The sequence below is a fragment of the Pristiophorus japonicus genome, unplaced genomic scaffold (assembly GCF_044704955.1).
Source record: "Pristiophorus japonicus isolate sPriJap1 unplaced genomic scaffold, sPriJap1.hap1 HAP1_SCAFFOLD_3580, whole genome shotgun sequence".
Taxonomy (NCBI): domain Eukaryota; kingdom Metazoa; phylum Chordata; class Chondrichthyes; family Pristiophoridae; genus Pristiophorus; species Pristiophorus japonicus.
The window spans coordinates 1-15724 of NW_027253414.1; the positions used below are offsets into that span (position 1 = coordinate 1).

General features: G+C 44.7%; 1 protein-coding gene across 1 annotated transcript; it reads left to right on the forward strand.

The window, feature by feature from the left end:
• Positions 1-8571: 8571 nt before the first annotated feature.
• LOC139250249 (kelch domain-containing protein 2-like) lies at positions 8572-12992 on the forward strand (the record flags this gene model as incomplete). Its single annotated transcript, XM_070872748.1, has 7 exons — positions 8572-8717; positions 9477-9558; positions 9644-9727; positions 9927-10007; positions 10832-10890; positions 12178-12290; positions 12900-12992. Coding segments are annotated over 7 exons (642 nt in total), but the record flags the coding sequence as incomplete, so codon positions are not given.
• Positions 12993-15724: the final 2732 nt, after the last annotated feature.

Here is a 15724-nt window from a genome sequence, read left to right on the forward strand (position 1 = left end):
CCCGTCTCTCTCCCCCCCCGTCTCTCTCCCCCCCCGTCTCTCTCCCCCCCCGTCTCTCTCCCCCCCCGTCTCTCTCCCCCCCGTCTCTCTCCCCCCCCGTCTCTCTCCCCCCCCGTCTCTCTCCCCCCCCGTCTCTCTCCCCCCCCCGTCTCTCTCCCCCCCGTCTCTCTCCCCCCCCGTCTCTCTCCCCCCCGTCTCTCTCCCCCCCCGTCTCTCTCCCCCCCCGTCTCTCTCCCCCCCCGTCTCTCTCCCCCCCCGTCTCTCTCCCCCCCCGTCTCTCTCCCCCCCCGTCTCTCTCCCCCCCCCGTCTCTCTCCCCCCCCCCGTCTCTCTTCCCCCCCCCGTCTCTCTCTCCCCCCTCTCTCTCCCCCCCCTCTCTCCCCCCCTCTCTCTCCCCCCCTCTCTCTCCCCCCCCTCTCTCTCCCCCCCTCTCTCTCCCTCCCTCTCACCCCCCTCCCCCCCCCCTCTCTCTCTCTCCCTCCCCCCCTCTCTCTCTCTCCCTCCCTCTCTCTCTCTCTCTCTCTCTCTCTCCCCCTCCCGCTCAGCGACACGAACGGCTTTCTCCCCCCCCCGTCTCTCTTCCCCCCCCGTCTCTCTCCCCCCCCGTCTCTCTCCCCCCCCGTCTCTCTCCCCCCCCGTCTCTCTCCCCCCCGTCTCTCTCCCCCCCCGTCTCTCTCCCCCCCCGTCTCTCTCCCCCCCCGTCTCTCTCCCCCCCCGTCTCTCTCCCTCCCTCTCACCCTCCCTCCCCCCCCCCTCTCTCTCTCTCTCCCTCCCTCTCTCTCTCTCTCTCTCTCTCTCTCTCTCTCTCTCTCTCCCCCTCCCGCTCAGCGACACGAACGGCTTTCTCCCCCCCCCCCTCCCGCTCAGCGGCACGAACAGCTGCAGAATTCTCCCTGGCTGAAGCACTTTCACACAGGTAGGAAGATGGTTTATTTAATCTTTTCTTGGCTTATAAATGTTTATTCAGGTTGGATTTATTTGTATAATATTTGTAGAAGTAGAAATAAGGATTTATTGTCGAATTTAATGAGTTCCCTTCCTCCCCCCCCCCCTCGTTCTGGACGCCGAATTTGTAACCTGCGCCTGATTTTTTAATGTGTAGAACAGGTTTTTTCAGTTCTACAAAAATCTTCACTGGCTCCATTCTACTTTAGTTTGGAGTACATTTTCACTGTGGAAACTTTCAAATCAGGCGTCAGTGGCCGGACACGCCCCCTTTTGAAGAAAAAATTCTGTTCTAAACTAGAACTGTTCTACCTGACTAGAACTGCAGAAAAAAAAAATGTGGAGAATTGCGATTTCTAAAATAGTTCGTTCTCCACCAGTTGCTCCTAAAAATCAGGCGCGAATCATGTGGAAACTTGGGCCCATAGACACATAGAAAATAGGTGCAAGAGCAGGCTATTCGACCCTTCGAGCCTGCACTGCCATTCAATATGATCATGGCTGATCATGCAACTTCAGTATCCCACTTCCGCCTCCTCTCCATAGCCCCTGATCCCCTTAGCCGTAAGGGCCACATCTAACTCCCTCTTGAATATATCTAACGAACTGAACTCAACAACTTTCTGTGGTAGAGAATTCCATAGGTTCACCACTCTCTGGGTGAAAAAGTTTCTCCTCATCTCAGTCCTATATGGCTTACCCCTTATCCTTAGACTGTGATCCTTGGTTCTGGACTTCCCCAACATCGGCAATATTCTTCCTGCATCTAACCTGTCCAGTCCCATCATAATTTTATATGTTTCTATGAGATCCCATCTCATTCTTCTAAATTCCAGTGAGTATAAGCCTAGCCGATCCAGACTTTCTTCATATGTCAGTCTTGCCATCCCGGGAATTAGTCTCGTGAATCTTCGCTGCACTCCCTCAATAGCAAGCACGTCCTTCCTCAGATTAGGAGACCAAAACTGCACACAATACTCCAGGTGTGGTCTCACCAAGGCCCTGTACAACTGCAGTAAGACCTCCCTGCTCCTATACTCAAATCCTCTTGCTGTGAAGGCCAGCATGCCATTTGCTTTCTTTACTGCCTGCTGTACCTGCATGCCTACCTTCAGTGACTGATGTACCATGACACCCTGGTCTCGTTGCACCTCCCCTTTTACTAATCTGTCACCATTCAGATAATAATCTGCCTTCCTGTTTTTGCCACCAAAGTGGATAACCTCACATTTATCCACATTATACTGCATCTGCCATGCATTTGCCCATTCATCTAATCTGTCCACGTCACCCTGCAGCCTCTTAGCGTCCTCCTCACAGCTCACACTGCCATCCAGCTTAGTGTCATCTGCAAACTTGGGAGATATTACATTCAATTCCTTCATCCAAATCATTGATGTATATTGTAAATAGCTGGGGTCCCAGCACTGAACCTTGCGGCACCCCACTAGTCACTGCTTGCCATTCTGAAAAGGACCCGTTTATTCCCACACTTGCTTCCTGTCTGCCAGCCAGTTCTCTATCCATGTCAATACATTACCCCCAATACCATGTGCCTTAATTTTGCACACTAATCTCTTGTGTGGGACCTTGTCAAAAGCCTTTTGAAAGTTCAAATACACCACATCCTTGTTTTCTCTCTCCCTCCTTTTTTAAAAAGTGGGGTTACATTAACTACCTTCCAATCCATAGGTACTGATCCAGAGTTCACGGAATTTTGGAAAATAATCACCAGTGCATCACCAACACATGAGGCGTAAATTGGCTAGAATAGACTGGCAAATGATACTTAAAGGGTTGACGGTGGATAGGCAATGGCAAACATTTATAGATCACATGGATGAACTTCAGCAGTTGTACATCCCTGTCTGGAGTAAAAATAAAACAGGGAAGGTGGCTCAACCGTGGCTAACAAGGGAAATTAAGGATAGTGTTAGATCCAAGGAAGAGGCATATAAATTGGCCAGAAAAGGTAGCAAACCTGAGGACTGGGAGAAATTTAGAATTCAGCAGAGGAGGACAAAGGGTTTAATTAGGAGGGGGGAAATAGAGTATGAGAGGAAGCTTGCTGGGAGCATAAAAACTGACTGCAAAAGCTTCTATAGATATGTGAAGAAAAAAAGATTGGTGAAAACAAACGTAGGTCCCTTGCAGTCTGACTCAGGTGAATTAATAATGGGGAACAAAGAAATGGCAGACCAATTGAACAAATACTTTGGTTCTGTCTTCACGAAGGAAGACACAAATGACCTTCCGGATGTACTAGGGGACCGAGTGTCTAGTGAGAAGGAGGAACTGAAGGATATCCTTATTAGGCGTGAAATTGTGTTGGGGAAATTGATGGGATTGAAGGCCAATAAATCCCCAGGGCCTGATTGTCTGCATCCCAGAGTACTTAAGGAGGTGGCCCGAGAAATAGTGGATGCATTGGTAATCATTTTCCAACAGTCTATCGACTCTGGATCAGTTCCTATGGACTGGAGGATAGCTAATGTTAACAAAGGAGGGAGAGAGAAAACGGGTAACTATAGACCGGTTAGCCTGACATCAGTAGTGGGGAAAATGTTGGAATCTATTATTAAGGATGAAATAGCAGCGCATTTGGAAAGCGGTGGCAGGATCGGTCCAAGTCAGCATGGATTTATGAAAGGGAAATCATGCTTGACCAATCTTCTGGAATTTTTTGAGGATGTAACTAGTAGAGTGGACAAGGGAGAACCAGTGGATGTGGTGTATTTGGACTTTCAAAAGGCCTTTGACAAGGTACCACAAGAGATTGGTGTACAAGATCAAGGCACATGGTATTGGGGGTAATGTACTGGCGTGGATAGAGAATTGGTTGGCAGGCAGGAAGCAGAGAGTAGGGATAAACGGGTCCTTTTCAGAATGGCAGGCAGTAACTATAGTGGAGTACCGCAGGGCTCAGTGCTGGGACCCCAGCTCTTCACAATATACATTAATGATTTGGATGAAGGAATTGAGGGTAATATCGCCAAGTTTGCAGATGACACTAAACTGGGTGGTGGTGAGAGCTGTGAGAAGGATGCTAAGAGGCTGCAGGGTGATTTGGACAGGTTAGGAGAGTGGGCAAATGCATGGCAGATGCAGTATAATGTGGATAAATGTGAGGTTATCCATTTTGGGGGCAAAAACACCAAGGCAGATTATCTGAATGGCGGCAGATTAGTAAAAGGGGAGGTGCAACGAGACCTGGGTGTCATGGTTCATCAGTCATTGAAAGTTGGCATGCAGGTACAGCAGGCGGTGAAGAAGGCAAATGGCATGTTGGCCTTCATCGCTAGGGGATTTGAGTATAGGAGCAGGGAGGTCTTACTGCAGTTGTACAGGGCCTTGGTGAGGCCTCACCTGGAATATTGTGTTCAGTTTTGGTCTCATCATCTGAGGAAGGACGTTCTTGCTATTGAGGGAGTGCAGCGAAGGTTCACCAGTCTGATTCCAGGGATGGCTGGACTGACATATGAGGGGAGACTGGATCAACTGGGCCTTTATACACTGGAGTTTAGAAAGATGAGAGAGGATCTCATAGGAACGTATAAGATTCTGATGGGACGGAACAGGTTAGATGCGGGAAAAATGTTCCCGATGTTTGGGAAGTCCAGAACCAGGGGACACATAAGGGGTAGGCCATTTAGGACTGAGATGAGGAGAAACTTCTTCACTCAGAGAGTTGTTAACCTGTGGAATTCCCTGCCACAGAGAGTTGTTGATGCCAGTTCATTGGATATATTCAAGAGGGAGTTAGATCCCTTACGGCTAAAGGGATCAAGGGGTATGGAGAGAAAGCGGGAAAGGGGTACTGAGGTGAATGATCAGCCATGATCATGTTAAATGGTGGTGCAGGCTTGAAGGGCCGAATGGTCTACTCCTGCACCTATTTTCTATGTTTCTATGTTTCTACTATTTCTAGGGCCAATTCCTGAAGTACTCTGGGATGCAGACTATCAGGCCCTGGGGATTTATCGGCCTTCAGTCCCATCAGTTTCCCTCACACCATTTCCTGACTAATAAAGATATCCCTCAGTTCCTCCTTCTCGCTAGACCCTCGGTCCCCTCGTATTATCGAGAGGTTATTTGTGTCTTCCTTAGTAAAGACAGAACCAAAATATTTGTTCAATTGGTCTGCCATTTCCTTGTTCCCCATTATGAATTCACCTGATTCTGACTGCAAGAGACCTACATTAGTCTTCACTAATTTTTTTCTCTTCACATATCTATAAAAGCTTTTGCAGTCAGTTTTTATATTCCCTGCAAGCTTCCTCATACTCTATTTTCCCCCTCCTAATTAGACCCTTAGTCGTCCTCTGCTGAATTCTAAATTTCTCCCAGTCCTTAGGTTTGCTGCTTTCTATGGCCAATTTATATGCCTCTTCCTTGGATTTAACACTATGCCTAATTTCCCTTGTTAGCCAAGGTTGAGCCACCTTCCCTTTTTTATTCTTACGCCACACAGGGAAGTACAATTGTTGTAGTTCATCCATGTGATCTTTAAATGTCTGCCATTGCCTATCCACTGTCAACCCTTTAAGTATCATTCTCCAGTCTATCCTAGCCAATTCATGTCTCATACCGTCGAAGTTTCCTTTCTTTAAGTTCAGGACCCTCGTCTCTGAATTAACTGTGTCGCTCTCCATCTTCATGAAGAATTCTACCATATTATGGTCACTCTTCCCCAAGGGGCCACGCACAACCAGATTGCTAATTAATCCTCTCTTGTTACATAAGACCCAGTCTAGGATGGCCTGCTCTCTAGTTGGTTCCTTGACATATTGGTCTAGAAACCCTTCACTTATACACTCCAGGAAATGCTCCTCCACAGTATTGCCACCAGTTTGGTTAGCCCAGTCAATATATAGGTTAAAGTCACCCATGATAACTGCTGTACCCTTATTGCACGCGTCCCTGATTACCTGTTTGATGCCATCCCCAACCTCCCTACTACTGTTTGGTGATGTGTACACAACTCCCACTAACGTTTTCTGCCCTTTGGTGTTTCGCAGCTCTACCCATATCGATTCCACCTCATCCAAACTAATGTCCTTCCTTACTCTTGCGTTAACCTCCTCTTTAACCATTAACGATACCCCACCTCCTTTTCTTTCCTGTCTATCCTTCCTGAGTATTGAATACCCCTGGATGTTGAGATCCCAGCCTTGGTTACCCTGGAGCCATGTCTCCGTAATCCCAATTACATCATACCCGTTAACAGCTATCTGCGCAGTTAATTCGTTCACCTTATTACGAATGCTCTTCGCATTAAGACTCAGAGCCTTCAGGCTTGTTTTTTTAACACTCTTTTTCCTTTTGAATTATGTTGTAATGTGGCCCTTTTTGATTTTTGCCCTTGATTTCTCTGCCCTCCGCTCTTGCTTTTCTCCTTCCTACCTTTTGCTTCTGCCCCCTTTTACTTCCCTCTGCCTCCCTGCATAGATTCCCATCCCCTGCCATATTAGTTTAACCCCTCCCCAGTATGGCACAGCACGTTGGGCCGAAATGGCCTCCTTCTGTGCTGTAGATAGATTTCTATGATTAACTCCATCTACTGCCTTGGTTTCATAACCTTAATTACCCTTGCCTAACAATCTATCAATCTCAGTTTTGAAATTTTCAATTGATCTAGCCTCAACAGCTTTTTGGGGCGAGAGTTCCAGATTTCCACTATCCTTTGTGTGAAGAAATGCTTCCAGACATCATCCTTGAACGACTGATCTCTAATTCTAAGGTTATGCCCTCTTGTTCTGGACTTCCCCCACCAGAGGAAATAATTTATTTTCTATCTATTAGTCACACAACTGTAAACTAATACTGTATTAATAACTGAAGTTTGAACCTATACTGCAACAGATCTGTAGTTAGTTAGTAGTCATGTAAATGTTTACCCAGTTTCTTCCTATCTAGATTGTTTGACTTAGTTGGAAATAAAACTGTCCCTTGCTGTAATACTGTAGTATACCACTAACTGTTAGAATATGAATCACCAATCAACTTGTGACAGGAGGATCTATTATAGTGAAGAGCTACTGACATTACTAAAATTCACTGGGAAATGAGTGGTCAGCACATAGTATCTTAAATGGAGTGCACTTAAACAGAGTGGTGAAACTTGGGAATTTGGAGGGAGTGGGAATTCAGAGCAGAGGGGAAGGAGGTGCTGTTTTTTGCCTCCAAAAGTTGGAGTGCTTTGTGATACAGGTGAATATTTAATTCCATCCACCTAGATCTTAAACTATATTTGGTAATTAGTTAAAAACAAAACTGTAAGCTAAGATAATTAAATACATAAATTTGAATTACCTAATTACTTAAAACAAGGTTTTAAAGGGATGTCAGCATAGGTGGTGTGCTGCAACTGCAGCATGTGGGAGTTTGTGGAGAGCATTGCGATCCTGGACGACCACGTCTGGAGTGTCTGCAACTCGAGGAACTTCAAGTGCAGACATTAAGGGCCATCAGGGAAGGGGAGTTATCTGGACACTTTGATCCAGGAGGCAGTCACACCCCTTAGGTTAGGTAGTTGTACAGGTCTGGATGGTGGTCAGGGTCCAGAGGACATGACTGCAACTCAGACAGGTTAGGGGATCCCAGGTGCAGTGCTGGAGGAGCCTCAGCCTTTGTCCTTATCCAACAGGTCTGAAGTTCTTGCTGTCTGTGTGGACGAGGGCAAAGTCTGCAGGGTGGATGAGCAAACTGACCACGGCACCATGGTACAGGAGGCCATTCAATTGGGGGGAGTAAAAGGAAGTGATAGGGGACAGTATAGTCAGGGGGATAGATACTGTTCTCTGCAGACCTGCTCGGGAGTTCTGAAGGCTGTGCCAGGGTTAAGGATATCTCCTTGCAGAGAAGAATTTGGAGTGGGAGGGGGAGGATTCAGTTGTTGTGGTCCACGTAGGAACCAACAACATAGGTAGAACTAGGAATGAGTTTCTGCTGAGAGAGTTTGAGGAGCTATGGTTCAAATTAAAAAGCAGATCCTCAAAGGCTCTGGATTGTTACTTGAGCCATGCGCAAATTGGCATAGGCACAAGCAGATCAGAGAGTTAAATGCGTGGCTCAAAGAATGGTGTGGGAGGAAGGGGTTTCAATTCATGGGGCACTGGCACCAGCACTGGGGAAAGAGAGCTGTTCCATTGGGATGGTCTCCACCTAAAGCAGGCTGGGACCAGTGTCCTGGCGAATCGAATAACTAGGGTTTTCAACTAGAAAAGGGGGAGGGCTCAGGTGAGGGGAAATTTAGAAATCTAATGAGAAAAGTCAAGGCAATGGAGCAGTGCAACGATTTGTGTAAAGATAAGCAATTCGTGACAGGAAGGGTCAGAGAGCTTAAAGGTAATCGTGCATCAACAAATAAGATGAAAGCAGGGACTAAAGGTAAAAGATTAAAACTAAAAGCTCTTTACCTGAATGCATGAAGCATTCATAACAATTTAGACAAATTAGTGGCACAAATAGTGATAAATGGATATGATCTAATAGCCATTACAGAGACATGGTTACAAGGTGACCAGGGTTGGGAACTAAATATTCCAGGGTACTTGACTTATCAAAAAGACAGACAGACAGACTGGAACAGGAGCGGGGTAGCCCTGATAATTAATGTAAACTTTAGAGTTATTTCTGTTCCAACTCTCTGCAGTTCTACATTTTAAACCTGAGAGCCAAAGACAAAATACTGCATTGGGAGAGAATAAAAGAATTCAAGGGGGTACCACCAACACCCAAAGACAAGCTTGGCTGCTGGGTGTACAAGAACAAGTAAGTAAATAATTACCTCTAACACAGTGTTGCTTAATGAACTGTGTATATCGGAATGGGTTCTTCCAAGCGGTTGAGATACTCAGCCTGCATAAGTTTGCAGCTGCTGTTTTATCGTGGTCAGATCAGATTTCACTGTACTTTTTACTTCTTTGCTGCTTTTCACATATAAACAAGTTTGAATACATGAAGAAAAAGTATGGAAATGTTCAAACAATTTTCAGTTATTTCTTCATGTTCTTGTTATGCAAGAACATTTTAATTCACAAAGTTGATAAATGTGTAATTTTTAAACTTTAATTTTACTGTTAAAATAAGTTGACTCCAAAATGAAGGGAAATTGTAGAATCTAAAACATTTTCATTGCATTTTTGATTTAAACCTATTTGATTTTTTAAATCGTTATATTTTAACAAAAATTGAAGCTTAGCCCATCCATATAAGTGTAGAGGTGGGCGAATGAAAACAGTCACTGAAGTTTGACACCAAGTATTCCATTGAGTTATAGCAAGATTTTGACAACCTTGAAAAAAATCCTACTTATTCACTCTCTACATTTGGTATAACAATTTTTCTGTGTGTGAAGGGTACCTGACGTAAAGAAGAAGAATTTATTTGTTAATTCCATTAAGTTCTATAAAAATCACAATTTTATTCCTTTCATGGCAGAGTATGTTGACTTTGCGAATTTCTTCTTTCTACACACATTTTGCCTGTCTAGTTTTCATTATTGCTAACTTTTCTTTATTTTTACTCCAGGTTGATTTTCTTTGGTGGCTATGGATACCAACCTCGAGAGCAGTATCATGGATCATTTGAATTTGATGAATCATCATTTTGGGTAAATATTTCAATATATTACTTGAGATTGTCTTCCTTTGTGTAAGAAAGTAATGAGAATGAAACCATTGTTACATTTTTTCCAGAATGCAAGTCATCCAAGAGGCTGGAACAATCATGTCCACTTCATTGACCTTGAAACTTTTACATGGAACCAGCCCATTACAAAGGTATCCCCACTGTTGTATAGTGTTGCACAAGAATGGGTTTGGCTTTTATAGGCTGCAGTACTTTTCATTGGTGTGAGAGCTGTGTTTTTCTGGTGTGTAATTTTGATTAGGATAATTTACCAGTACCCAATACCCCTCAAAATAATGGAATACTGACCTTTTTGTAATGGTACGTTATAAGGTGTATTGTATCCAATAGGGAAAAGCCCCTTCACCTCGGGCAGCTCATGCTTGTGCCACAATCGGAAACCGAGGCTACGTGTTTGGAGGACGGTATCAGGTACGTTATTTAATTTACTGCACAGTAAAAAGTTATGTTTCACTAATTTTGTAATAACATCAGAAATATTGCATTTGGTGGAAATAGAATGCTTTTAAGAAAAGAGATTATGCAATTAAAATGAAAGAGATTGCATTATTCATTTACATTATGGGAAGGAGTTCATACTTCCTCAGAATTAATCTTTAAAATGGTTTTTTGATGCTGCAAGAGTACAGAATCTTTTTGTGATAATGTATAGAACATAAACAAAGTAGAAATACTAGGACAGCCTTCACAGCCCAGGAGCTCTTCTGACACTTGAACACTCCTCTCCTTACTTTTCTTCTTCCAACTTAAAAAAAAATGTTTTTGTAACTATTCAAGACACAGTATATCAGTGCTGAAAAATGGAGAAAAAAATGTTTGCCGCTTGTAGCACAACCAAGCATTCCCAGATCAGGTCTGGTATTGCATGGACCTGACGCAGAGAACAGCTCCCACTACTGCCAAGTATGTGTTGCACTTACTGTACCAGTAAAAAAAAATTATACTTCCCTTCACTACTTGTCTTTGTGGCCCGTCTTGTCTTTTCATTTCTTCCTAAGAAAAGGAAAAGATCTGTTCTACAGAGAAAAAAGTTACAAAGTATAGAAATTAACATTAACATTGGAATCAACACAGATTTAGTGTGATTCAAACCTTTCCATTAAAAAGCCATTTGTATAACAATGTTATCTGAAAGGTGTATGCCTATACAAAAATTAAAATGCTTCCAACCTTGTATTATCTACCTGCTATAAATCAATATTTACGTACTTTGTTTTTTATCATCTCTACCTAAGGATGCCAGGACCAATGACCTCTATTACCTTGATTTGGATACGTGGGAATGGAATGAAGTGTATGTTACGATTTCATATATTTTACATGTTTGTGGATTGTTGAATTAAGAACTACCATTTCCCCTGCCCCCAATCTCCTCGATATATTTGCCGGGAATTTCTTTGGTGCTGCACGTAAGTGGGGTTTCCATTGCCGTTCCACAATGTTACATTGGCGGAGTGGAAGCAGCTCTGAGGGCCAGTGATTTTTTTTTTTGCTGGGGTATAGTTCCAAGGGCATTTCGGTGACTTATCCAAGTGACCATTCTTCATTTATGAACCTTAACAATAAGTGTCAACAGGCTATTCAACCCTGTAGAGCATCTCAGCCAAGTTGTAAGGCTGCTACCACCACTGTTGCTGAGACCAGCCAACAGCACAGACCAGGATTAAACCTGTGTGTGGTTCAGCTACTCTATAAACTTGCTGAACTATTGAAGGAACCACAAACTACTATTCCAACCATTAAAATGCATTTGTTTTAGTCTGAAGGATATTGTCGAACTACTGTCCCATTAATTTTAATATTTACTACTTTAAAAAAAACCTTTTTACCTCTCAATGCTTCTATTTCCTCACTGCAAGAGTCAGTAGGTGAGCAGCTCCCAAACCTCTGCCAGTGTTGCTTGATAGCCAGTTGTTCAGAGGTGCAGGACAGTGAGCGGCAATAAATATTCTTTTCATTTTAAAAATGTTATTTCTGTGTGAAGTCTCTATATCTTCATGTAGTGGCTCAGTTATAGCCTAGCCACGTTCTGGAATGTCAGACTCAGCTAGTGCCATATATTCATCATAAAAATAACACATGGTTTAAAAATGCATCATATTTTTAACTATATATGGGGAAAAATATAACATGCCTATCAGCATCTGAAAAGAGAAGAGACAGGTTAATGTTTCAACCTGAACTCTATGTTAATCTGTCTTTATTCAGATGCTAATGAACCTACTGTATATTTTCTGCTTTTATTTTAGATTTCCTGGATTTGCAGTTTATCTTTTTATCTCTGTTTTTACTGTATCAGTCTTAAAAAACCAGCTTGATAAATTTACATTTGTATCGTCATTGCTGATCATAAATGTAATTCCTAGCCTTTCCCCATTCTTGACAATGAAACATCTAGGACAATATGCTGCATCACCAGGGCAAACTGCTCATTACATTTGTTCTTAAAGTTAACAACTTTCAGTAGTTAAGAGATTTGGTATATGCAGTGTTATATTACAGGAATTGAGTGTTTAGGCTTTCAGTGAATCAATGCACTTCCATTGAGAACATTGTCTATCACTCAACTTTTATTTGCTAGGGTACAATCTCCTGATCAAATCCCCGTTGGCCGCTCTTGGCACTCACTCACTACAATCTCAAATGACCATCTCTTCCTGTTTGGAGGTTTCACGACTGACAAACAACCGTTAAGTACGTTTCACTCTTATTTTGTTACATAGTTTACTATTGCAGAGAATTTTTGGAGACTGCAGTTAGAGTTGAGCCTGCCTTTGTTGTATCATGGTCAAGGTGCCTTTGAGCTTCCCCATTGTGTATCCCCCCCTAGATATTTACATTTTTGCTTGTACTTTAAAAAAAAATTAAATGTATGTATTTATTTTTCTGTAACTCACTTGGCTTTGAGCTTTTTAAAAAAAAATCAGTAAATCGTTAACAATTAATAAAATGATTTTCTTACATGTATCATGCAGTTGCATATAACTGGGTAGCTAACCCCCCATCTCTCTTAAATATTTGGATTCAGGTTTTGTGCCTAAATTACTAGCATAAAATATTACACTATATATGGAAAAAACATACCTGGCTCTGTTAAAATATTCACGACATGCAAGCCTAGCTTTCAGTGAAAAATGTTACTATAATGGCAATAATTTTCTAGTCATTCGTACCCTCTGTGTAAATTGACAAATGAACAAAACAAATGAGCACATAATTTTTTTGTGAATAGTTACATATTTTAATGTAAAGGTGTACTTCAAGAATTCACAATTAATTGTACAAGATAATTGTGTTTTTTAGGTGATGCTTGGATATACAGCGTGAGCAAGAATGAATGGTTAAAAGTAGAGCATAGTTATGCAGACAGACCGAGGTAAACAGCATAAATTGTAGATCTATTGGATTTGTTTCCTTTTGAATTTTGCATTCTTGTAATGTAATGTTAGTTCGTCAGATGATGTTCCACCATTCTGTTGTATTATTTATAAGGCTTTTTTTCTGAACTGTCCCTGTGTATTTATCATGTTACCAGCAGTCTTGACTGTTGTCTACACGATAATTTAAAAAATTGTTTTCAGTGTTTCTTTTTACACTGTAAAATGATGGCTTAGTATTTACTGGCCTTATAATCTTGTTTTTTTAAAGTTCAATATAATTTTGTTGCGTTTTCCCCAAAGTTGACGAAGTTGTCAACACCATCTGTTTGGCTGATGCATGCTTTATTTTTCTTCTTTTCATATCAGCCCACTGAGGCCTACTTTGGTCCGATGGGTTCTGGGCATTTTATTTTCAGCCTCCAGTAGAAACTAGAGGGTCAAGTTTCGGCCGGCGGCTAGAACGGCGCACGTCGGTGAGGCCCGCCTAATTTATAGAACAAAAATTGCGCCGAATACTTGCCTCGCGATTCTCCAATAGCTGTAGGCCCAATTCCACCTCGGCACGGCGCAGCAGGAGCTGCTGGGGGCGAAGCTACAGCCCTGCATCGAAACAGTGCCGGCAGCTGTGTGCAGTAGCGGGGCGACGACCCTATCCCAGGCCGAAGGACGTCGCCCCTATCCCCGGCCGAGTGGCCTGTGCATCTTACCTCGGCGGGCAGGGCTCCCCATCTTCCATCTTTTTCTCTTCCCCCCCCCCTCTTCTCTCTTCCCCCCCTCATCTTCTTCTCTTCCCCCCCCATCATCTCTTCCCCCCCATCTTCTTCTCTTTCCCCCCCTCATCATCTCTCTTTCCTCCCCTCATCTTCTTCTCTTCCCGCCCCATCATCTCTTCCCCCCCATCTTCTTCTCTTCCCCCTCCCTCATCTTCTTCTCTCTTTCCCCCCTCATCTTCTTCTCTTTCCCCCTCATCTTCTTCTCTCTTTCCCCCCCTCATCTTCTTCTCTTCCCCCATCATCTCTTCCCCCCCCATCTTATTCTCTCTTTCCCCCCCCATCTTATTCTCTCTTCCCCCCCTCATCATCTTCTCTTCCCCACCCCCATCATCTCTTTCCCCCCCCATCTTCTTCTCTCTTTCCCCCCCTCATCTTCTCTTCTCCCCCCCCTCATCTTCTTCTCTCCCCCCTCATCTTCTTCTCTCCCCCCCTCAGCTTCTTCTCTCCCCCCTCATCTTCTTCTCTCCCCCCCTCATCTTCTTCTCTCCCCCCCTCATCTTCTTCTCTCCCCCCATCTCATCTTCTTCTCTCCCCCCCTCATCTTCTTCTCTCCCCCCCTCATCTTCTCTCTCCCCCCCTCATCTTCTTCTCTCCCCCCCTCATCTTCTTCTCTCCCCCCCTCATCTTCTTCTCTCCCCCCCTCATCTTCTCTCTCCCCCCCTCATCTTCTTCTCTCCCCCCTCATCTTCTTCTCTCCCCCCTCATCTTCTTCTCTCCCCCCCTCATCTTCTTCTCTCCCCCCCTCATCTTCTTCTCTCCCCCCCCCTCATCTTCTTCTCTCCCCCCCTCATCTTCTTCTCTCCCCCCCTCATCTTCTTCTCTCCCCCCTCATCTTCTTCTGCTCTCCCCCCCTCATCTTCTTCTCTCCCCCCCTCATCTTCTTCTCTCCCCCCCCTCATCTTCTTCTCTCCCCCCCCTCATCTTCTTCTCTCCCCCCTCATCTTCTTCTCTCCCCCCTCATCTTCTTCTCTCCCACCCTCATCATCTTCTCTTTCCCCCCCCAATCATCTCTTTTCCCCCCCATCTTCTTCTCTTCTTCCCCCCCATCTTCTCTCCCCCCCCCATCTTCCCCTTCTCTTTCCCCCCCCCTCATCTTCTCTTTCCCCCCCCATCATCTTCTCTTTCCCCCCCATCATCTTCTCTTCCCCCCCCATCATCTTCTCTTCCCCCCCATCATCTTCTCTTCCCCCCCCCCATCATCTTCTCTTTCTTCCCCCCCATCATCTTCTCTTTCTTCCCCCCCATCACCTTCTCTTTCTCCCCCCCATCACCTTCTCTTTCTCCCCCCATCATCTTCTCTTCCCCCCCCCATCATCTTCTCTTCCCCCCCCCCCCTCTTCTTCTTCTCCCCCCATCTTTTTCTCTCTTTTCCCCCCCCATCTTCTTCTCTCTTTCCCCCCCCCCCATCTTCTTCTCTCTTCCCCCCCATCTTCTTCTTCTCTTCTCCCCCCCCATCATCTTCTCTTCTCCCCCCCATCTTTTTCTCTTCTCTCCCCCCCCCATCTTTTTTTCTCTCCCCCCCCATCTTTTTCTCTCTTCCCCCCCCCCCCTCATCATCATCTCTCTTCCCCCCCCCCCCATCATCTCTCTCCCACCCCCCATCATCTTCTCTCTCCCACCCCCCATCATCTTCTCTTCTCCCCCCCCCCCCATCATCTTCTCTTCTCCCCCCCCCCCCCCCCCATCATCTTCTCTTCTCCCCCCCCATCATTTTCTCTCTCCCCCCCCATCTTTTCTCTCTTCCCCCCCATCTTTTTCTCTCTTCCCCCCCATCTTCTTCTTCTCTTCTCCCCCCCATCATCTTCTCTTCTCCCCCCCATCTCTCTCTCTCTTCTCTCCCCCCCCCCTTTTTTCTCTCCCCCCCCCATCTTTTTCTCTCTTCCCCCCCCCTCCATCATCATCTCTCTTCCCCCCCCCCCATCATCTTCCCCCCTTCCTCTTCTCCCCCCCCCCCATCATCTTCTCTTCTCCCCCC